This window comes from Crocodylus siamensis, chromosome 5 (assembly GCF_052110815.1).
Source record: "Crocodylus siamensis isolate JL-2025a chromosome 5, ASM5211081v1, whole genome shotgun sequence".
In the NCBI taxonomy this organism is placed as follows: Eukaryota; Metazoa; Chordata; order Crocodylia; family Crocodylidae; genus Crocodylus; species Crocodylus siamensis.
Window position 1 is genome coordinate 146,629,632 of NC_143399.1, and position 24,893 is coordinate 146,654,524.

Genomic DNA, 24,893 nt, shown 5'->3' on the forward strand with positions numbered 1-24,893 from the left:
AATGTTGTATTACACTTTCTGAATCTGGGTTAGGGCTGGATCCAAAGCCCATTGAATTTGGTGGTAATTGGTGCCTGTGTGCCTGATCCATGTGCAAATATTCCTATCACCTGAAAAAGAGGATGAAGGCAGCCGTAATCATCTCCACATACTGCCTTCTCTTCTATCCCAGCCATGATCTTGCTGTAAGTGCTGGGCATGGTCCAAGGAAAGCAGTTAGAGCATACACAAGCTGACGGCACAGGAGTCACATTCCTTGAAATGGTAATGCCAGACCCCTGGTTCACCACCCTATACCTCCTGTGTCTTTTGAAAGGTTGTTGAAGCCAATATATATTGGCGAGGAGAGTAGCTGTGATTCCATGCCAACAGGGAACTGTGTAACCCTTACGAGGAACTAGAGATAGAGGCCCTGGCATGCCTGCAAATTAAGTAGAAAACCCCTTCTTTAGTTGCCCGTTGACAGGATAGTATTAGGGAGAAACGTATGCGAGGGAATCCACATGCAATTTCTTTCTACAGAGAAGGCGCTTTTTTTTTTTTTTTAATCTGCTAAATAATGCTCTTTGGAGAGCATTAATTATTTTAAAAGCATAGATTGTTCTTTCCCAACCCCTTCTCATATATTTCTACTTATTTCTTCTACTGACAGACCCACCACCAACTTCGTGAAATCCAGCTCTTTCCCTGCAGTGTTTTCAAGTTACAAATTGTTAAAAATGCGAAAGTGAAATTTGAGTAGAATCAGGCATGCATTTAGATGGGGTAGGTAAGGTGACATAAAACACCTTTACCCCAACTTAAAACTATATATGTAACTGTCATCATTTAATAAAAAATGTCAGCTGTGTTGCAAATCATTGGGGAAAAAGGTGGTGATTTATAAGATAAAAAGCCCATTCCCCCAGTTCTGTGTTTGTGTTTCTTTGGTTGTGTTTTAACACCTGATCTTGAACCAGCTCTGTATAAATATGGTCTGAGTATATAATTTCATATGTTTAATCAGTTTCTGACTGTCCTGTAGGGTTGACGCAACAACCAGGAATTGAGGCAGGTGGATGCTCACATCACATCTTGCTTGTTTTCTCCCTCCACCAGCTGAACTATAAGTCTTTTGAGGGGGGAGTCTCCAGGGGTTACAGAGGCAAGTAGCTGCTGGACCCCCATCACAGAATAGGGCCGTTCCTTTGTGATGGCACTTCCTAATTTTTGTACATGTGTTCTTAGAGTTGTTTGGACTCACAGAAGGACTTTGGTGTATGGGAAGCTGCTTCCCATTCACCATTCTCTTCATTGTTTGGTTTCCTTCTCTTGATTAGGGGAGATCTGAGCCTTAGTATACTAACATTTGAACAAGGGATCTTCCCTTATGATCCTTGTTCTTAAGAAAGAGGGTTTTAATTCCAGGTTGGTCATCCTCCGTACTATGACAAATGTGGTCTTTGTTCTATATGCCATCCTTGGAAAGCAAGACATGTAAAATTACATAAAAGGAGTTTATGCAGGGATATACAGTAAGCAAGAACCTAAATGCAGTGGTTTTGTATTAGAGAAAGAGAAAAGGTGATGTATTAAAACTTGTGAAGAACATCAAGTTATAGTATTTTCAGTTCAGCTCTCATCTAACTAAATATTCTTTTCCACTCTAGTTGAAATGGATAGCATTTCCGAACTACCCCAACAAGGTGCCAACCACGTCAACTTTGGTCAGCAGCCAGTCCCAGGGAATACAGCCGAACAGCCTCCATCCCCTGTTCAGCTTTCTCATGGTAGTCAACCATCTGTTCGGACCCCACTTCCAAACCTGCACCCTGGACTCGTATCTACTCCCATTAGCCCTCAGCTGGTAAATCAGCAGCTGGTAATGGCCCAGTTGCTGAACCAGCAGTATGCAGTGAATAGACTTCTAGCCCAGCAGTCCTTAAACCAACAGTACTTGAACCACCCTCCTCCTGTCAGTAGGTCCATGAACAAGCCGTTGGAGCAGCAAGTTTCAACTAACACAGAGGTGTCTTCCGAAATCTACCAGTGGGTACGCGATGAATTGAAACGAGCAGGAATCTCACAGGCAGTATTTGCACGTGTGGCTTTTAACAGAACTCAGGTCAGTCTCACTGATACTCCTCCCCCACCCCTTCCCTTCTCACCCCTGAAATATTAGGTTTCCATCTGTTTTTGTACTTAGCACCTTTTCCATCTCACCTTGTTCCTCTCCTCTCCATTTTTTTTTGGTTAAAGTGGAGTTTTAATCACGAGTTTGCATGAGTACACCTGTGTATAAACTGACATGCACAAATCTTAAGCATCCTACAAATTTCTGAAAATTTTCACTATTCTTAAATTTACTTACCATTTTCCAGTGGCTACTATGGTGTGTTTTGACTGCTATGGGGAAAGAAAACTAGCAGCTGTAGGAAGAGCCAAGCTCAAAGCTGCACACCTTCTGTGCAGTAAAGATACAGCTGTGTAATACTGTCTCAGGCTTACATAATGTCCATGTGTATTCTAGAGGAACTAATAGCAAGACGGTACAGACTGTGCTTGTCCTGCATCCTATGTATATTTCAATACTCAGTTTTATCATAGGTTATACATTAACTGGCTTTTATTATTTTCTTTCCTGCTGAGTTTTTCATTTTGATTACTAGTACCATTTTAAAAAATGCCTCCACTAAAAAGAATGCTTTAGAGGAGTATTTAAACTTTCTTTCTATGTGTTTGCCTGTGTTTAAAGTTCAGTGTTAAAATAGATTATTCCCACTGCTCTTGTCCAGACCAAAATATACACTCTGAAATGATGATAAAACTAAAATGCATCATTTTTAGCCCAGTGTTAAAAGTTAACCCCATTCATAACTTATTCCCTGTTATGAATGTAACTTAATGCCATGTTAGTTAAATTTACCAAAAATTACAGTATGTGTAAAATGTCAATCTAAATACAAAAATAGTTTTAATACTAAAAGAACTCAAAACTTTAACCCAGTATATTTACATGATTGTTAATGAGAAGTAAGAAAAAGCATACTTAAATTTGACTTGGGCAAGTATGTGTCCACTGTAGAATCTGACAATGCTTATGGTCCAACTAAAAGATATAGCTTCCCATTTTGATTTGATTTTTAATTGTCCTTCTTTTACAGTTTAAGATGGAAAAACATATGCTCAAAATGCACTAACTAATATTCGGTTTGCACCAACATGCCATGTTCCATCATTTTGAATTAATGTCAAACATGTTTTAAAATGTCTCCCTTCTTTGGATGAGAGCAAATAGAGCCTTTGTGGTGGCATGATTCAGAGAATAACTTATTTACTATATTTTGCCTTTTCGATCTCAGTTGTTCCAGGGCAGTTTTTTTTTCTCCCCCTTCCCCCTTCCGGTTCCTTCAGAATTCATAATTTGCCACTGATTTTGGCATACTATTTTTGGTCTGTACGTGGACTATTTATTCTCAGCATTTCATATTTGATATTCAAATTTGGTTAGTTTTGATGTCTAGCTTGCAGGATATCATGTTTCTGCATTAAAATTACATTCATCCGATCTTTGGTTTCCCATACAAATACTCTCTTTCTATTTTCTTACCACAAATATTATCCAACATTTGTTTAAAATTAATTGCTTCCACAAATATTGCTGCCAATCAGTTCAATAAAATATGTTCAAAGTTAGTCCAAATTAGAAGAAAACACACGCAATGAATTTCTTTAAAAAGTCAAGTGAAGAGACGTGGAAATCTTTTTCTTTCCCCCCTTAATATTCACCCAACTGAACAAACAAAAGTAGCCCTTAATCTTACAAATTGCATTGGTTAATTAAATAAGTATTTGTGGATAAATTAACTGAATATTTGTAGTATTTATGTCATTTGGTATAGCAAAAGTAGGGAGCAAAAAAGAAAAGACTGCAAATGTAAGCACAGAGGCAACCATAGGCCCCAGTCTTGCAGACATGCACACAAGCCCAATTTTGTAGTGATAAGCATCCTTATTAAAGTCTGTGGGGCTTCATAAAGGGGCACTCCTTTGTTCGCAGGATTGGGGCCTTGGTCATTTATCTTAACTTAAATTGGTAAGTTTAAGTGTCAGTTGCATCATGTCAACATTGTGTATAATAAATCTGGAGAGTATTTGTAACCATGCATTTAGAAACCTAGATTTTATACAAAAGCAGGTTATTTGGTTTTTGAACACCATATTTTAACATTTTAATGCAGTTTATTCAAGACATTTCCCCTAAACTAGAATTAAAGGGAACACTTTAGAATGAATTGTGCCTTTCAAAGAGATTTTTTTAATACTGTAATAGCAATATACATTTATTTCAGGAGACCAAAGTGGAAATGTTTGTTTAAATTCAGCTACTATTTTCTGAGATCAAAGCTATCTCAGGCTTAACACTGACATTTTTAAAACTGTCATAAGCATATTTGAGCCTTGTTCTGAAAATGTCCAGGGATCATATCATGTCATCAGTTTTGAAGTCAAAGACCTTACTGAAATGTTAGGAGTTCTGTGTAAAAACTGATGCATGATATAGCCCCAGATGAAGCAAAAGATTCATTCTTCAGTTTAAAGTTAAGGAAGGAAGTGATTTATAGACTGACAACAATGTGGCTTAGCATGCCAACATTCAAGGTGGACTTGAATTTTGGTTATACTTGATGTTGTAGGTCAACATCAGTTCTCACCTTGGATACCTTAACTTTGCCATCACTACATTTGTATTATGGATAGAGGTATACCTTAGGGAAAGAATTCCTAATACCTTAAAATGGCAGTTTCACACTAGCTTCATGGTTAGGGAATTTTTCTTTCAATAGGAAAAATTGTTTAAACTGGAAATGGTTGTGTTTTGTTCCCAGGCTAAAGGAAAGAAATATGGTAAAATTATTTTTCACAATTGGAAAAAAAAATGTATTCTGAGCATCATTTTACAATAGAGGTATATTTTAGGTGATTTACATCTCAAAATGGAAGAGTTTCTAATTTTTTCTTGGATAATCCAAAACTACTTTTTCACACTGGAAAAGTGGTTTAAAAAAAAATCACACTTAACGGGTGCATCTACACATGCACCCCACTGTGCAGTTGGTACTGTGCAGTCATTTAGTACTTTGCTTTAGCAAGTGGCAGCACCACGGTTAATGCCCGCTGACACTGCACTGCTGTAGCTCATCACTACAGCAACGTAACATCTCAGGTAGATGTGCCAAATAATTGGTAAATAATGACTTAGTATGTAGTTTTAAAGAATATTTGGTTTCACCAAGTTAAGCTGGTTGAAAAGTTGTATGCGAGGAAGCTTAGCATCTGTGTATGTGCAATACAGGGTTTGCCTTGCTAATCCAAAGTAGCCTCTCTTCTCTGATCCTAAAACATCTCTGCGAGTGGTGCTTCCTGAGTCTGGGGCATCACCTGCAGAAGCTGGTGGTGGCAGCAGGGACGGGGCTGCCAAGCACCCGCAGTAGCCGCTGGCGGTGTCGGCAGCAGGGACGGGGCTGCCGAGCACCCGCAGTAGCCGCTGGCGGTGTCGGCAGCAGGGACGGGGCTGCCGAGCACCCGCAGTAGCCGCTGGCGGTGTCGGCAGCAGGGACGGGGCTGCCGAGCACCCGCAGTAGCCGCTGGCGGTGTCGGCAGCAGGGACGGGGCTGCCGAGCACCCGCAGTAGCCGCTGGCGGTGTCGGCAGCAGGGACGGGGCTGCCGAGCACCCGCAGTAGCCGCTGGCGGTGTCGGCAGTGGGGACGGCCCTTTCATGGGGCACATGCTCCCCCAGGTTCCCTTTACCGGTTGTCTGTGTCTCTGGTGCTAGAAATTCATAGTAATCCTGCGAGGAGAGCTTCAGTGTACAGTGGACCTGAGGTTTAGAATTTTCCTTTATAAGGCAATATTCTCCCACTGCCTGCAGAGAGAGAGAGAGAGATATTTCATCCCTTTGGTCCATTTGTAGTGCCCCATAAAAAAAGATAATATTAATTTACCTAGGATTTGATGGGCATTTTATCCCAATCATGGCTGTCTAGATGTTGTTGGGATATTTGCACTAAAATAAAAATAGTTTTGTTTCAGTTGCTAGCAGGTTGAATGAATGTTTTAAAGATTTTATTCAAGTGCAATATGGTGATGTGTGCATGCACAGTTTGAACATCCAGTGAAGTACATAGGCTAGGCTCTGTCTTTTTGTCATCTGTCTTCAACGGAGATGGAGGAGCAACAGAGAAGCCACTTGTGGTTCCTTGAACCCTGCCAGGACTTATTATAATTTAGAGCAGCAGCTCCCAATCTGTGGTACATATACCATGAGTGGTACACCAACAACCTGTCAGTGGTACGCATTAACAGATTTATTATAATTACTTTGTGACAAAAATGTGCTGGTGATACTTAAGGCTGTATTATTTTAAATTGGTGGTGTGCAAGCTGTCAGTTTGGGAACCACTGGTTTAGAGCTCACTTAGGGCTAAGATAGTCTAGCCATACCTTTTATGTTAAAAGGAAGGATAGGATAGAGTAGCGTTTTATCGCCTTTTGTTAGATGGAAACCTTTTTACCTCATTTTCTTCTTTCTGTATACCCACCTCAGGGCCAATCTTGAGAGTCACTATGCAGTCATTTACATTTTTTTTCAGTTTTACTGTAACCATTCATGTGTTTGCAAACAAACACCCAAGTCAAGCAATTCAAAGCTCAGTTTTGCACAAACCAGTCTGCCGTTTCACTTCAAGGCATAAGTTTAACCCTGTATATAGTACAGTAGTAAATACTGTACAAGTCGTGTGTTACGATTCTAACCACTGCTGTGACTAATAACTTTGAATTGCCTCTCTCTCTCTATGTATACTGGCAACAGTAGCATACATTGCATAAGCCCTGATTTTTGCAGTGCTGAGGTGAATGCAAAGTGCACACATTCTTCTCATCTATTAGAAGTTATTTGCCTAAAGAGGGAGGCATGCTTTTCTGCTTTGGCCATATCTGAATGTATATTTTCTATAGGGTGACAATCTGATTTTTGAACATATCTGAATGTCTTTTTGCTGGAAGTCCTTACCTCCATTCCACCCATATATGGTTTTATTTAAAATATCAGCCCTTTATATGCCATTCGTTCATTACTTTTTTTTTATGTGAAAACTTCTAGATATTTAAGACTATGCACATACTAATTCTTGACAATTACAGTTTTAAGGAAGAATATTTGGATGCAGTAAACTGCATACTGTAATTTTAAAGCTCGATTTGAGTTTACACTGATCACCTTGCTAGGCTGCTTTTTTTTTTTTAACATTTTGTCTTTGGCATGCTTTTATTTTCCAGTAAAATGAAGAATGAAGATGGATTATTCAAAATTGATAACAGTAATGGACCATCATGTAATGTTTTATTGAATTTGAGTTCTGTAAATTATGTGGTGGAGGGAAATTTGCCTGCTTAAGTATAACAGAAATTGCCACTGTGTTCATATAATTCTTCGCAGTGTAATTTAAGAAAAAGCACACTATCCATATCACTATTGAATAAAAGGTAAAAAGGTGCTATTACACTATCATGACAGCTCTCCGCTTACTACTAAGCAACATAGATAAATGTGTCTGCTTATAACTTACTTGGCAGGGATCCAAACTTGTGGGAGGAGCTTGCAAATAATCTTCCACCTGGATATGTGATTTAAGCACACTGCAGTTGAGACAGATAGCATACAAGGATGTTCTGCATATTTTGGGGAGGTTTCAGCAAATCAAACTTTTCTTCAGGGAGCTTTGAAGTTCCGTGAGGCTGATAAAATCTATTTGAATCAGTGATTACATTCAAAGAGGAGACTAACTGGGGGCCAGACAGGCAATTTTTTTTTCATATTGGCAGACACTTTCATTTATCTCCCGTTTTAAAGAATTCATAATTAGCTTTTGAAAGCACAGATAATATTTATTGAAAATTTTTGTGCAATTAGCAATGAATTATACTTGTGATGACTTGTAAACTCTTTTTTTTTTTCCTTTTGTAAACTCGGTAATATCTAAAAATTCATCTTCTCTGTAAGAGAAAAATGGTACTTTCAGGGTAACCAACGTAAGTTAGGCATGAAAAACTGCATTTAGTGTTCAGACAGACTTAACTATGCTGTCAGGAGAGCACACCAAGAATTGCATCTTGACAAAGTATTTAAAATATGTTAGATTAATGGTAACCCTCTGTCAAAGTGCTGGGTTTGATGCACATTTCTGGATTTTGCTGGTTAAAATTCAGCTAAAAAGGATATGACAAAATTTTGAAGTGCTCAGAAAAGAAAAATACTAGTAACACAAGCTAAAGCCATGTATTATGGAGTCAGGCTGTGGGACAGTGCTCCCCTCTTCTCTTCCCCCCACCCTGCCCCCCACACATGCACATACACACTGTTAATATGTCTGTATTCATATGACCTGAGGCTGGAAATTCCTGGACACCTGTGTTAACTGGTGTCTTCACAACCAATGCTAAAGACATATACTTAAAAACCTATGCTTACCAGTTTTAACAGTTCAATAGTATTGAGTGAGAGAGAGAGAGAGAGAGTGTGTGTGTGTCTGTGTGTGTTGGGTTTTTTGATCCTTTTTTTTATAACCACTCAGAGTCTTCATGAAGAAACTTTTTTATTGACTAAAGGCTCTGTTTGTATAGCTTATTTTGGTAGAAAGCAGGGTAGATTTGCACCTTATAGACTAAATTAGAGATGCTTAAGCTTTTGTAAACAGCATCTTACTTCATCAGATGGTATGAGGAGACTTCAGGAAGCATAAGGTATCGTAAGTTTTGCCAGCAATAGTCATTCTTCAGCTAGTATAAGCTGCAGCTATGCCAGGAGAGTTTACCAGTATAGCTATGTGAACAAATATTTTCTTGGCTAGATTATGCCTAAAAATTTCAGTTTATGATACTTATTGCCTCAGAAGATACAACTTCTGTAGTAATATGACTGACCCTTTGTTGACAAGGAATTGTCAGCTGCAAGTTTTGTGTCGTACTCCTGGCTAATTCACTAATATCACGCTTTATTTATCATGCGTATGCTCCTTTTCAGGGCAGTTGCAGAAAGCATATATGAGCATCTCAAGCACACTTTGTGTGCTGAAAATGGCTGTATCTAGATAAACAACAATAGCAACTAAACCTTTTTTAAAAATCCTTCAAGTACTGGGGAGGGGACCCACTGCTAACAGGCATTCAGAGCAGTGGGGTTTTTTGGTTTTGTTTCGTTTTCAAAGAATCCAGTGATTTTTAGCAAATTGACAAATGGAAAGTTCTTACACTTTTAGCAAAGGGTGTTCTTGAGTCCAAACATCAAAAATAATATTCCTATAACCTGGCCAAAATCATTGCCCATAATTTGACTTTCTACCTTAGTGGTAGACCAGAGGTTCCCAAACTTTTTCTTAGTGTGTTCCTGCTTCCAGATTTACCAGGTGCCCATGTACCACTACCAGCATACATTTTATATTTTAAGCCCTGAATGCCAATTATTATAATGAAAATTAAATCTACCATTACATAACTTCTCCTGTGTACCCCCCAGAGATGTCTTGCATACCCCCAGGGGTACATGTACCACAGTTTTGGGAACCCCAGTGGTAGACGCTGCCAAATTTTTACAAACCCCCCCCCCCACACACGCACACACACACTCCAAAGCCTGTGGGGTGAAAGGGTCAGGGATGAGAGAAATTCTACATGGTGTTCTTTGGGGTTGGGAGCTGTTGAGGATCAACTCCAAGGCTAGGGACCAGACATTCAAAAAGCCTGAGCCTGAGTTGATTCAATCTTTGCAGATTAGTCAAACCTGTTTAGATTGAATCAGTTTGCAACTGTACAGACATTCCCTCTGGATTGAGGAAATACAGGCACATGCCTGAAGTGGCTCAGGCTAGATGCTAGGGGATACTAGAGCAGCCCGCCCTCTACTTCCACAGTGGTGAGCTGAGGTGGGGCATGGCCAGGCCCTGGCAGGACCTCTGATTAGGGAGAGGTTTAAACCCCCACCCTGTGTGCACCGTCCCAGTCTTTTCCCCTCTCTCTGCTGAAGGTCCAAAGTGTTACCAGCCCCCAGCTAGCACTCTGAGGCAAAAGTGATGTGTGCATTGTATGCATCTGTTGATGATGCTGAGCTTTTCAATCTCAGTCTCTCTGCTGCTTCATGCTGTCTGCAAACCTGACAAGTGAGGGAGCCAACAGGGAGATAACACATTGTTTATCAGCCCATCAACAAAACAAAATCCTGTCATTAATTCAAGCTCTTCTTAAACAGCTTTTTCCAAGGAAGGAGGGGACAGTGCCAGCTGACCTGCTGATTAGCTCTAAAAAGCTTAAGTGGACACTGTTCTGTCTTCCTATCTCAATGAAATTGGACACGCGTGTGTGCGTGCGCGCACACACACACACACACCCTCTACTTCTCTCAGCATTAGATAGCATACCGCATGCCTAGAGTCTGTGGGGTTGGAGCCTGTGCTGTAGGATATGGTGGGGGTGGGGATCCCTACTTTAGTGGCGAGGAGGGGGCCAGGCAGGGGGAGCCAGGCAGACCCTACTGTGCCTGCAGTCTGTCAGCTCTGGCTAGGGAGCAGAGGGGTGGGGCCAGCCCTGTTCTCTGGAGTAGACAACACAGCCCAGTGCAGCCCAGCCCAGGGCTACAAAACGATCCTGGAGGACTCTGGTTTAACTTAAACCAGGAAGGGGTGTGAGACCGACATTGCATAAACTGGTTTAACCCAAATCAGTTAAGTCTGATACTATATTCAACCAGGTTTATCTTAAACCAGTTTCTGCCATTTTGAAACTGGTTTATGTGCACTGAACTTATGTTCCGTTACAGATTTAAACCAGTTTCTGATCACTTAAACTGTTTTGTGTGTAATGTCTGTCCCTAGCACAAATTGCTTTACTGGAACCAGTGTGTTGTCAGTTGAGCTAGTGGCTGGAAATCTTATCACTGCTCCCACAGTCTGCTTCCTACCTATCCTTGAGCTTTCCATCACCTTCCTATTTTACATCCCCTGTATTGCTTTTGTCCTTTCGTCTAAAATCTCACCTTAAGACATTAAATTTCTTAGGCTCTAATGTCATATGTCTGATGAACTTTGAAAACTAAGACACGGAAGCACTGGTTGATACTATTGGTGGATTGAGCAGATCGAACCCAAATGCTGAAGCTGTTTGATGAAACGGTTGCATAGGTGACCATAAGACACTAATAAATCAGACACCTTTTGGAAGCAGTCTGATCTTCCATTAAGAAGATATGGGTCAGAGGATTAGGGAAGAAAAAGAGACGTTGCTTTTCCTAACATTGACAATGGTAGCAAAGCTAGCAATGTGTGCACCAACAGACCCTCATCTCGCTTAGTTTGTCAGTTGCACTGCAAGCACTCAGGAAAGTTTCCTCATCCTCAGTGCAATCCACATACCACATGCTGTTTTAAACAACCACTACAAAACTCCTCACACAACCATGCCCACCTTAGCCTCCCTTAATGCTAAAACATTTCTCCAGGAAATTTCTCCTTTCTTCACTAAAGTTCTGAAAGGATCATGGTTTCAACAATACCTACTGCACATAGTAGACTTCCGTTAGTTCATTTTTCCATATATTAAATCGAAAAGTCCACTTTATGGGGGTTTTTTATTATTTGGGAGGGAAATGTTGACATATAATAAACTATGAATCTTCATCAGTAACCAATACTTTAGAAGCATTATTTGTTAATCCATTGAGATTAGTTTTCAAATATCACTGTCTTTCAAAGCATTGCCTGAGTTTCTAGAAGTAGCTTTCCATTGCTCTAGAGTGAACTGCAGTCTTTGTCTAGCTGGCATGAGAACTACATAATCTAATGCCATTGCTCTATGTGAATTTCACTTATTCTTAACTTCTTGTGATTGTCTGACTGTGAAAGATTTCATGGCAAGTTAAGCTAGTAAAAGGAAAGAGACCAATTAAGCAGATTCCGTTTATGTTGTATGTAAAGCAGATGCTTAATAAAATTAAGAATACAATTGAGGCTCTCTTCTCCACTACCTAAATTGTCATTAATATATTCCTATGCAGAGCAGATACATTTGACTGGATGTTTTAAACTCAGTGGAAAGTAAAAAAGGAAAGATTTAAGAATGGCTTTGCAGAGCACATTTTTCCGAAGCTCGCACAGGCTAACTCTTCAGCATCTGTCTTCCCACCCCCACAGGGCTTGCTTTCAGAAATCCTCCGAAAGGAAGAGGATCCCAAGACTGCCTCGCAGTCCTTACTGGTAAACCTTCGGGCTATGCAGAACTTCTTGCAGCTGCCAGAAGCTGAACGAGATCGAATTTACCAGGACGAAAGGGAAAGGAGCTTGAATGCAGCCTCTGCCATGGGCCCAGCACCTCTCATAAGCACACCGCCTAACCGTCCTCCACAAGTAAACTGCTTTCTATGTCTGTTCATTGTGCTTCTCAGTATCCCACTGCCTGTCCCTTTAAAAAAAAAAGTGCTGCTCAGTGCAATTTATTTTTTAAAAATGCAATTGAATAATTCATTTTAGTGCACGTCACAAATTAAATTTTGGAAAAATATATCTAACAATATTTATTTCTTAACCCCTATTTAAAATTTCAGAGAATTACATTATTTCTCCTAATTTTAAAATGAGTATTAGTAATGTGCTCATAGGTAAATTGTAATTTCTCTGGTTATTTTAGTGCAGCATGAGCTTAATATGCCCCTGGATTATTCTAACTTTTATCTGTGTTGCTTTTATAAATTTTGGACTGTAGTGAATATTACAGGTACTGCAAAGGACCTGACTTCAGCGGGAGCAGCAGTAGGCCTGTAGTTCCTGCCCTGCTGAGCACGTAGTATTGTGCTACAAAACCAGAAATGAGTAAAACAAAACTGAAAAATTGGGAGAGAGATTTCCTGTGGAAATTCTCTTTATAGGTCAAAATATTAATTTTTTCCAACTTCCTGCAGAAGTAAGTCCTTGTGGTATCTGTTCATTGACTCCACATGGACATAAAGGTCTTCTTCACAATATCCCTTCTGAAGGATTGGTGCTTATGGTAACATCATGAAGCCCTTACTCAACCCCTAGTAAACTCGTATTGATTTTTAAATGAAATCCTGTGGGACTGCTTGTTTGAGTAAGTGCTCCTCACATAATGAAGGGTTTGTCTGATGGGTCTCCAGAGGCTTTTTTTTTTTTTTTTCCACCTGTCAAACAAACATTAAAAAGTGGTGGTTTGGGAGCGCAAGGAGTATAGTGTAGGGTCATAGGATTGCACTGGTTTCCACAAGGAAGAAAAGCCCCTGCAAGATGAAATACTACTAAAACGGTGTCTGCTGAAATGTCCTCTACTGCTGTAACTCAAAGTTTATACCACTGCTAGAATAAGAAAAACATAGTTACAAACAAATATATGTAGTGCCAAACTTGTTGTATATAGAGAATCAATTAATTATATGGAAGGAAGCTTTGGGGTCATGAGAATTGTGGCCAAATGCATGAGCACTGAGTACCACTGACTGATCTGACTCATTCACGTGGATTTCTACATATTGTACCCATTTTCGGTATAGTACGCTATCAGCAGACTCTGATTTTGTAATTTTTTTTAGATAACGAATGCAGAAGATCCTGCTCAAAGTGGTAAATAACAAATCTGTGTGTGAGAGAGAAGGAAGACAGGAGATAGCTTCTGATCTGCTGCAATACATTGCACGAGAAGAGGAAATTTCTGTAGCAGAAGGGAACAGACTGTGCTAATGGTCTAGTTTTGTTATCATAAATGGAGTTTAGTCTGTGAAGTCCACTATAGATAGTTGTCAAGATAAAGGGATGAGGGTCTATTTACATAGTGATGTTTTAGTGGAAGAATAGTTAAATACAGATAACTGTTAAAATAACATTTGAGTGTGGTTTTAACATCCATAGCTACCCCCAAAAAGTAGGCAATTCAGAGGTATGTTAGAATTGAGTCTTATCTCCTTCGGCCAAGGTAATGCTTCTTTCTGTCTCAAGTGGTCTTGGGCCACTTGATTTCAGAAACACGTTAACTTCAGTACCTACAGGTAGAATGTTAAATCAAACAGCCTCAGGCTTAACTCGCCTTTTCTGATTTAAACTGTTATAGGTACTTCACTGCCTTCAAAAGACTTGTATTTTTTTCCTTTTAAAAAGTGAATATAGTTCTGTGCACACATTACATACTGCAAGTCTAAAGTACAGTCATTTACCAAGGTATTCTTGTTACCATATTCAGTACCTACCTATACTGTCTTGAAAATGCTTGCATATTAACGTTCATTGGGAATTGGTGGTACAAATAACCTAGTCATTTTAAAGGAGCAGATTTTTAAAAAAAGCAGCAATACACTATATAAAAAGGGAAACTGCTCATGGGTTGTCTGTGCCTCATATAATAAAATAAATCAGCAGCTATGTTTCCAACTGTAAAATTCAACTGTATCCTACTACAAAACAGATTTTTAGTTTTAGCTATGAGAGAGCTCTGGTCTAGTGCCCAGGATACAGTAATGTCTCAGTTGTAATTCTGAGTGCTATTTGCCTCCTCTTTGATCTTGGGTCACTTTCACACTATGCCTCAGTTCGTCATCTGTAAGCATGCATAACATTTACTAACTGCCTCATAGGGATGTTGCCATCCCTCACTTCAAAAATGAAAAGTCTTATGTTTGCAGGAAACAGTATTATTCCTGTTGCTAGAAATGCTGATAAAATTACCCTGGTAATTGTACTGGAAAATATAAATCCTGTAAGTTGTGTTAAAAATAATATTACTGAAGAATTGTGATGCTCTTACCAGATGCAACACACCAGTAACAACATTATTTCTCATTTAAATTTTTTTTGTCCAGTTTTACTGAGTTTTGGTTATTAAATAAAGCACATTTCAGTTAATATCCTTTCTAACGATAAGAAATTTAACTCTAACAAAAAAGAAATCGCTATACAATGACAAAGTTAATATTTTGCTGATTCAGTAGTGAACTTTTGAGTTATTGTTTAAAAATAAAATGGCCATCTAGCCTGACAATAGAATTTACACAAAAGGGAAACATTTGACGCTAATCTTGAAACCAGTAAGATCTGAAACAATTAAGATATGAAACCATGAAAAATGGGAACTAATATGCCACACATGAAGGATTATTTTGCAATTGCAAGTTATCAGTTTCGGAAGGATGTGAAAATAAACATCCTGAAAGGGATCTATTTTGCATTTTTGTATTGCCAACTGGTGGCCAGACAAAGCAAACTTAACCAATTAGTGGCTGGGCTTGTTGAGTGTGAATTATGCATAGCACTGCATGTGAAAATCAAAGCATAACCCTGCAAGTCTAATAGGATACTAAGAACTCGCCAAGTATAAACTCTTGTGCCTGAGCTAGGAGGAACTATGCTGAATTTTTCTTATTTTGACTAGTTACTACTTGAGCTGTTGTATCTGGATTGTTTCCAACTCTTTCTTGAACAATTTTAACGAGCTTTCATCCCCCTCACCCTTTTTCCCCTTTCTGAGAAACAAGAAAAAAAAATACGATATTCAAAATCATGAGTCTGCATTCTAATGCCTGATGTAAAAGAATACACCTGTGGCACTCTAAGCTGGACAAGCTGGCCATGTCTACATGAGACACTGACAGCACAGTAGTTCATGACTACTGCACAGTAACATCATGCGGCAGGACGTGCAATGCAATGCTACTGCACAGTAGTCACGAGTTACTGTGCAGTCAGCATCACAAAAAAGCCATTCAGCAGTGCTACTGTGCAGTAACTCTGGTTACTGCACAGTCATTTAGTACTTGCTTATACTAATAAATACAAACTAATATACTTGTTTATGCAATAAGCTAGTAGAAGGCAAAATTCTGAGCGACAGCCAGCACGGTTTTCTCACGGGTAGGTCATGACTGACTAACCTCACCTCCTTCTACGACCAGGTTACTCACCACCTGGATAAGGGAAACGAGGTTGACATTATTTACTTGGACTTTAGGAAGGCCTTTGACTTGGTGTCCCATGAGACTCTCAAGGTTAAACTAGGGGATTTATGGGCTCAACAATTCAGTGGTCAGATGGGTGGAAAATTGACTGCAGGGTCAGACCCAGAGAATACTAATACATGGATCTGTGTCGACCTGGTGAAAGGTAGCCAGTGGGGTCCCCCAGGGTTCAGCAGTTGGACCAGTACTTTTTAATATCTTCATCAATGATCTGGATGTGCGGGTGAAAAGCACACTGGCAAAGTTTGCCAATTACACTAAGCTGTGGGGAAGTGCAGTCACACATCAGGGTAGGATGACGATCCACATGGACCTAGACAGATTAGTTAGATGGGCGGACCAGAACCAGATGCTGTTCAACAGTGAGAAACGTAAAGTGTTCCATCTAAGGAGGAAAAGTTCATGAAAACTTGCAGGCTTTTGCGATGCTAGCTAGCACCACATCTGAAAGGGACCTAGGGCTCATAATTAACCGTAAAATGAATATGAGCCACCAGTGTGATGCTACAGTTAGCAGAGCAAACAGTATGCTGGCATGCATCAACTGATGCCTCTCAAGCAAAACTAAGGAAGTTATTCTCCCACTCTCCTCAGCATTGGTGAGGCTGCAGCTGGAGTACAGCATCCAGTTCTGGGCACCACACTTCAAGAAGGATGTGGAGAAGCTTGAGAGAGTCCAGAGAAGAGCCAGTTGTATGATTAGAGGCCTGAAGAGCAAGCCATATGAGGAAAGGGTGATGGATGTGGGACTGTTCAGCCTAGAAAAGAGAAGACTTAGGGGGGATTTGGTGGCAGCTTACAAATACATCAGGGGTGAGCATCAGGGGCTAGGTGAACAACTATTCACCAAAGCGCCCCAGGAGAAAATCAGGAGCAATGGTCATAAACACCTGGACAAAGGATTCAGACTGGATAGAAGGAAAAACGTCTTCGTGGTTCATGTGACTAGACTCTAGAATAGACTCCCAGCAGGGAGAAGGGGAGTGCAGGCACAGAAGGAGATTGGACACACACCTTGCTGGGGTTATTTGACCCCAGCAGTCTTTCATGCCCAGAGCAGGGAGGCTGGGTCCAATGATCTCACTAGGTCCCTTCCAGCCCTAAACTTCTGAGTCCGTGACTGCAGAGTAACAACTGTACAGTCAGTGTCTCGTGTAGATGTGGCCGCTCTGTAAGGCAGTTTGAAACAAAGGAGATGATACACATAAGAGTTTGCAATACACATAAGAGTTTGCAATTGAAAATTGTTCAACTTACTGCTGACTGGGGTAGAAATATACACAATAAGTTCTATCAAGGGGTGTAGTATTAAGGTTATCTTATCACTGTAATGCTTAAAAGGCTGCCTAGCTTAGGACTTCCCTGACCAGAAGATCTTACAATAAAATATTAAGAGGGGAAATGAAGCCCAGGAAATTAAAGTGCTCAAGATCAAGAAGCAGATCACTGGCAGAGCTGGGAGTAAACCCTGTGCAAAGCCAGTGTCCTGTATGACTTCATCCATTCACGTACATGCTCCAGATAAATTCCTTTTTTCCTCCTCTGTGCTTTCTATTCAGACCTGTTCATTCCATACACATTCTGCATAAAAATCTCCCCAGCAGGGTCCCACATAGTTTATGGGCAGTTCTAAACTGACATAAAGGATGAGTATATACCATTTACTTGGATATAGGTTGCAACAAATGAACCCACTCTGACCAACTTAATTTACCTTCTGGTGCTGGGGAAGAACTCTCCTTCCATCCATGTGTGTAGCATTATGCATACGGGTGGGTTCTTCTTTGTTGGAACTTTCTTGAATGGGTCCCACTTTCCCATCCCCTTGTTCTATAAGAGAATTCTCTCTAGAATTTAGATTCCTTTGGTGCCTCTCTGAAATCAGGACTGAGAAGTAGCAAGACATGAAATGACCCTTGTAAAGTTATTCCTCATTTGACTTAAATGCGTGCATGTCTGGCTAATCTAAGCTGCAGATTTTCCATTTCAGAATATTCTGATCAAGTTTTAGGTGCCTCCAATAATCCTAATAGAGTGAGTGCCTCCCTCTCCAAAGACAGAGTAATCTCCAGTACTGCAGAGCCCTAGAAGCACCACCCCCCCGCACCCCCCAAAAAAAAATATATCTTTTCAGGCCTTCTATCACTATCTGCCTCCAGATCTCGAATGTCTCACTGTTCTGGATGGTTTACTTAAAAATATCCTTATGCTTGGTTTTCAGAAATACTGAGCATTCCTGGACTCCCTTTGATTTCAGCTGAGGTTGGGATTCCTTCATGCTTCTGAAAATCAAGTAAAAGCTGTCTCAACTTTAGCACAAAAAATCAGAGGCCCCTCCTGAATTTTTGGTCAGAACAGGACATAGTTTTGCTGGTTCTTAAAGATGGACGAACCCATGATTCCCATTTTACCTATTGGGTACTTAGCATTCTTTAAAAACAAAACAAAACCAAAAAAAATCCACACTTGAACTTGTTTAGCTACCAGTAAAAATTCACAGTTTTTGGTCTGTCTTGAAATTAAAAAAAAATGGTGGATCTGATTTATATTGATAGTCTATATGCCTAGTTTCATGAAACTCAAAATGGACGAAATATTAAATGTAGCCCTCCACCCTTAAGAAAACCACTGTGGAGGAGAGTTAATGGAAACACTGACACTTAACTATAACTGTTCTCCCAGGTGCCAGTGTAATAATGGAGTAGTAAACCTTGTCCTGATAAAAGCAGTTCTGAAAGCAACAGCATTTATTATACCTCCTGTGCTATTTGCAGAGCAGAACTGAAAAGTAGTTTGTTTTGCCTGGAATGAACTACTTTATGAATTTTAATGTACAATGTAATATTAAAAGCTAAACCAGGATTAAAGAAGATTTTTGTTCCTAAGCTAAAACAGTACTTATGAGAATGTGTTATAAAAGATTTTTGTTTCGATTTTTGCCTAGGAAAAATATGAGCTTCCCTGTTTGTAAAAACCTGTTCAGATTGGTTATTCCTTCATCAACAGCTTGTGCTTTGTTTAGGAAGAATGAATGATTCCAGAACTTCTCATCCATCTTGCATGATGAGCTATATATCTGGGCAGACTAGCTGGGAAGGGTGAGATTAATTTCCCCAAATATTTATGAAATGACTCAAAGATGCAGGGGAAGTTTATTCTCATGATACTAAATGTAGTGGTGTCTCCTTAAAGTTGTTGCCCTTCCCCAGTTTAAAATTATGAAGAGATATTTAGTTACATGTCAATCTTGATTTTCTTGTAAGTGAAAAATATAGATAGGTTTTTTTGTCTTATTTTTAAAAAGAACCCTTTTCCAAAAGAGATTTTTTCCCCCTCCAGGATGAAGTTTAGTTTTGCATCGAATCCAATTCCAACTATAGTATGAGATGTGTCTCTCAAAAAAGAACTGAACCTAATAAAATCTTTTTCTGAATAGATTTATAAGTGTCACACTCCAACAAAAGACAAGAAGCTTGCTGTACAAATTATGAAATATTTCATATGAATATCCTCCAAAAGGTTAATTAGTAGTGTTACATAATATTCATCAGGCCAGAGCAAACCAATGGCCCATCTAATCCAGCCCTAGCTACAACTGATGTTTAAGAGAAATGGTTAGAGAAGCCAGGGAACTTTTTTTGCATTTGGTCAACTATGCAATGTTTTTTGGAGGAATGGGCTTTGATGGGACTAAAATGTGTTTGAGCAACAGGATCTACTTTAGACCACAAAATAGTGTCCTCAAGTATCCAGTTGGGTTTTGAATTAGTCCAATAGTGAACATCTGCACCACCAATACAAAGGTCGGCATAGTAGCTATTGTTTATCAAATAGTTGCATTAAGTATATCCCCTTATTTGCGCATATATTTAACAAGCGGGCTAGAAAAGGGTATTCATTATATTTTTTTTCTTAAGTTTTGTGTGTGTGTGAGTGCGCATGCATTGTCCTCTTAAAAAATGTGCAATGTAGTTTTAATGTAAAATAATCAGGACTGCTTTTACCCCCTTTTTTTTTTTTTTTTTTTTTTTTTTTTGTGAAGACTCCCCACATCGTGGACTTAATGGGTGCATCTACATAAGACGCTAACTATGCAGTAGCTGAATAATACTGCACAGTAGCGCATCATAGTACAAACAGTACTAAGATGCTATTGCACAGTATTATTAGGCTACTGTGCAGTAGCATCACTAAAAAGACGTTGGCCAGTGATACTGCACAGTAACTGATTATACAAATACTAAATAAATGCACAGTAGCATCTCGTGTAGATGCATCCAGTGAAACTCAGCTGATAACTCAGAAGCGTGAGGGCTGACTCTGCTCTAATAAGAACTGAACCTGTAGTTCTAGGGAAACCTAGTAGTTAAGCCCAGATGCTTAGACCACAAAAAGCTCCCTCCTAAGTTTCTGATTCATAAGTCAGCTTGAGTTTGCAGACTGTAAACTAAACAATAATGCACACTGTTATCAGTTTTTCATGGCCTTTCAATAAGTACCCTTTGTTCCAAAATTAAACTTGATTAGGGTTTTCATAGTTTTCACATAATTTTACTGCGTACTATTCAGAACATGCATGTGTTCTTGCTGCCGAATGCTAGTTCTGTGCGAATGCCTCACAGGACATGTGTTTTCCCTTGCTGCAATGTGAGGCATGAATATCCATGCTGTGCTCATGCTGCCCATTGCCAGGCATCTCCAACATTTATTAGCAGCTGCTGTTATAACCTGATCATCATTTGCTGTACTCTCAATACATGTAATGTGCTACTGAAAAGAAAGCAATACTCTACTTCTCAATCTGTCACCCTATAGGTACAGATTAATTTAGGCCTTTTACCTTATTTCCCTTTTCACTTTTGTACTTGATAATCTGGTATTGTGAATGCTGAGAAAAGCTCAGTAGGAGGCAAGTACCTCCCAGTAAAAGGCAAGTAGAAGCACATGTGTGTCTCACTCTCGCTGGGGCATGCTCCTGAACTACTTAGCAGCAGTATCTCCAGTTACAGCCAATATGCACGTGTTTGCACTGCCACCGAAAAGCCTGATAGGCGGATCTTCACTGAGAGTGTTCACCAGTTACAGCATCTGGACCAGAATGTCTTTAAAATACTCTGGAAGGGATAAATTATGGATTGTTCACAAAACTTGCCCTCTGGAAAAAAAAAAATTGAGCCCAAGTTGCATTATCCCTCTGTGTCCCAGCCCTTTGACTCGTACATCTGAGGCCCTGCAGCATTTGAGAGCTCATGCAGCATGGGATCAAAAGGGCATTTTTTCATGTTATCATCCCCTTCTTTACCCTGATCTGTAAAATCCCCACGGGTGTAATGCTGGCTGGCTCTGTTCCTCCTGTGAGCTGATGCAACTGAACAGACTTCTTGTGACTACACAGACTGTCACTGACTTCAGTGGGAGATAGTATGAGTGAAAGGGTATGTGTTTCCTTATCTACTTGGAGGTTTTTGGCTTCAGTCCAAATCAAATTTCTCATGTACTCCAAGACCATTAAATGGCAGGAAAAAATTGGAAGCTCCTCAGGGGCTTGAACTGTCCTTAGGTAGTGAGGCTAGATTTCTTTGCGCTTCTTACAATATCAGAAGACTTCAAATAGCATCCCCCACAGCCTGTACCTCAAAGGGGTGCTACAAGCAATCTTACCCTTGAAGGATGATCAACAATGATATTCTACTTTCAACCCTTCTACATGTTTTATTCATAAGGAAAAGATGATGTTGCCCTATACAAATAGTTGTTATCAATATATATTTTATGACTGCCTTAAATGCACAAATGAAGGAAAAACAGGAGTAGTAACATGGAAATTTCTTTTTTTGTCCTGTTTGTTTATACATATATATATATATATATATACACACACACACACATGCTACACAGTAATTTTTATATCTGGACTACAAAAAAGATGAAGTAATTGGGGGGGGAAAAAGACAGTTTTAAACGTACACAAATAAAGTATGGCTAGCCTTTCTGATAGTCAGAGAAGGTCCTATCCTGGTTCCATGGATAAGTAGATTTGAATTGCCTTTTTTTTTTTTAATTAAAAAATAATTAAACAGTTAAGGAGAAACATAAGAAGAAGGTTAAATCTAAAGTGACAACTGCATTACACTCTTCATGCAATTGACTGTACTGGACATAGAGCACCAATCAAGAGACAGCTGCCTTTTGATTTCATTAGTAATTCTTTTATACTGAAGTTACAATTTTGCTTTAATTGAGAGAAGCAAAGCGCTCGCAAGTCCCTTTGAAGCTATTTGTCAGGTTTCAACTAACTTGTTTTAGGACATTGTAATTCATAGTGGTCAGCTGACAGTGACTGAAATATTTCTGAAACATTCACCTGTTCCCATATGCTGGATTTTCTTAATTCCCAGTTACCTGAACCATAGACAATTTATAATGTTGAATCACTGAAATGTTGAAATGAAAAGGTATCATGAAAGGAAATATAAAGAAGTCTGAATGAAAGGGTCCAGTGGAGAGAGATCATTACTTAAAAAAAAATGTATGTAACCTTAACCTAAAGAAAAATAACAGTTGCATAAATTATATTTTCTAGGTCAAAACAGCTACCATTGCAACAGAGAGGAATGTAAAAACAGAAAATAATACCATGAACATCAATGCTTCCATTTATGATGAGATTCAGCAGGAAATGAAGAGAGCTAAAGTGTCTCAAGCACTATTTGCAAAGGTTGCGGCAACCAAAAGCCAGGTAAGGACTGAAAAGTCATTGGTAGTTTCACTTTTAATACATGTTTTTTGCATTTTTTTTTTCTGTTTTCTATATGAATTCAGTGGTTGTTTGTGTTAGTATGGCAACACATGAATAATATAACCATTTACATGAATTGTATGACAATCTACACCTAATTACCGAGTCCTAAGGTAAACTTATGGCCATGTTTTTTTTCTGCCAGAATTGAAAAAACAGCTACATAAAACATATTGGCCATGTCCAGACAAGTGCAGTGATGTGGTATGTGGCACCGCAGACATGTCTATGGCGTCACATACCACATGTTCAGTTCTCCCCACTGCAGGCAAGCAGTGTGGAAGGGTTTTTTAACCCCTGGATATCCAGGGATTAGAAAACCCTGCAGAAAAAAAAATGGAGCAGCGCACACTGTGGCAGATTAGCCAGGCATGCACACATTTAAGTCAAGTGAGGAATAACCTTACAAGGCTGTGTCATGTCTTGCTAATACTCAGACCTGATTTCAGAGAGGCACCAAAGGCATCTAAATTCTAGAGATAATTCTCTTATAGAACAAGGGGACAGGGAAGTGGAACCCATTCAAGAAAGTTCCAACAAGGAAGAACCCACCCGTATGCATAACACTACACTCAAATGGATGGAGGAGAGTTCTTCCCCAGCACCAGAAGGTAAATTAAGTTGGTCAAAGTGGATTTGTTGCAAGCCCCTGTATCGAAGTAAATCAGCGGTGGGGAAAACACGGTGCATGGGCCAGATTCGGCCTGTGGAGGGGCTTTGTCCAGTCCATGGCAGGTCCCTTGATCCTGCCTGGTCCAGGCATCATCCTGTGGTGATGTGTCCTGCCACCCCCTGGCACACGAGGGGCTAGGACAGTTCTGTGCTGAACTGCCTTTAAAGGCAGCCCAGGAGACAGCAACTGTTGGCCCCAGCCCTGCTGTACTGGCAGGGACCCATGCACTACCCCAACCTGCCCCATGCCTGCTGCAGACTTGTCTGCTCACATTGAACAGCTGTAGCAACAGCAGCACCAGTGGGGCAGAAGTGTGCTTGGCATGGCAGAACAGCAGCCCCTCCCTCAGCACTGACCTGCATCTCCTCTGCACTGCCCCCATTGCCCTTTGGGGCAGCCTAGAGGCAACAGAGAGAGCTCAGTGCAGCCTAGTGCAGGCTCTGCACGGCTGCCGCAGGAAGTACCAGGCAGCCTAGAAAGGGAGTCCAGCGTGGAACCACTGCAGCCCCACTGCATGCCCGGGGGGGCAGGACTTGCCACAGGCAGGCTGTGAGGAGCAGGTGGGGAGCTGGGTCAGGGCTGTGCACATGTGTGGCTGATCCATTCCTGCTGGGGTCAGTCTGGAGCAGGCACAGGGTGCGCTGGGGCTGCATGCTGCTGGCAGTCATGGAGAGTTGCTGCAGGCCACACAGGCTCTAGGCTGTTGTGGGGCAGGGGCAGGTGCTGACCGACTGTGGGGGGATGCATGCTGGGGGCTCCCATGCACACCCCACCATACCCACAAACCCCCCTCCACAACCACACTCCCTGACACAGTCACACACCTCACAAACACCACATCCTCACACGCACCTTCCCACGCACACACCCCATGGGTCTCTGGGGGGAGCCCCGCTCACTACTACCAGGACAAAGCCCACCATACCCACAACCCCCCACACACACCTGCAGTCACCCTCCCCTTCCACACTGCCCACAAAACACATACCCATCCACATCCACACATACCTTCACACCCACCACGCCATAATATACTAGCATAAGACTTCATTTTGAGCTGTTATGCAATCACCTCTATATACACGATGCAAACACATACAAATCAGGAAAAAACATCTTTTAAGAATAATATTAACCTGTGTTATTTTGGATGTTAGAATTTTAGTATATGATTTGGGGCTTTTTTTCCTTTTTTTTTCTTGGGTCCAAGATGGCAAACCCCCTTCCCAAAAGGAGTACTTCTGGGGCAAGGGCAGGGACTTCCGGTGACAAAAGTCAGGGGTTTGGGGTGAGATATCAAGCACCAAGATGGTGAGGTGGGGGGGGGCGCACCTATAAAGGAGCAGGGCTACCCTTTCAGCCCTCAACAGCTCACCAA

General features: G+C 40.5%; 1 protein-coding gene across 7 annotated transcripts in view; it reads left to right on the forward strand.

Moving 5' to 3' along the window:
• Nucleotides 1-24,893, forward strand: part of SATB1 (SATB homeobox 1) — a 109,952-nt gene that overhangs the window by 53,710 nt on the left and 31,349 nt on the right. For 6 of the 7 annotated variants that reach the window (XM_090046582.1, XM_090046585.1, XM_090046583.1 and 3 more), the window contains 3 exons: nt 1,650-2,104; nt 12,223-12,435; nt 22,627-22,782. In XM_090046582.1, the coding sequence (XP_089902708.1) occupies nt 1,650-2,104; nt 12,223-12,435; nt 22,627-22,782 (824 nt within the window). The remainder of the gene's footprint in view (nt 1-1,649; nt 2,105-12,222; nt 12,436-22,626; nt 22,783-24,893) is intronic. The other variant, XM_090046586.1, reaches the window with a different exon arrangement.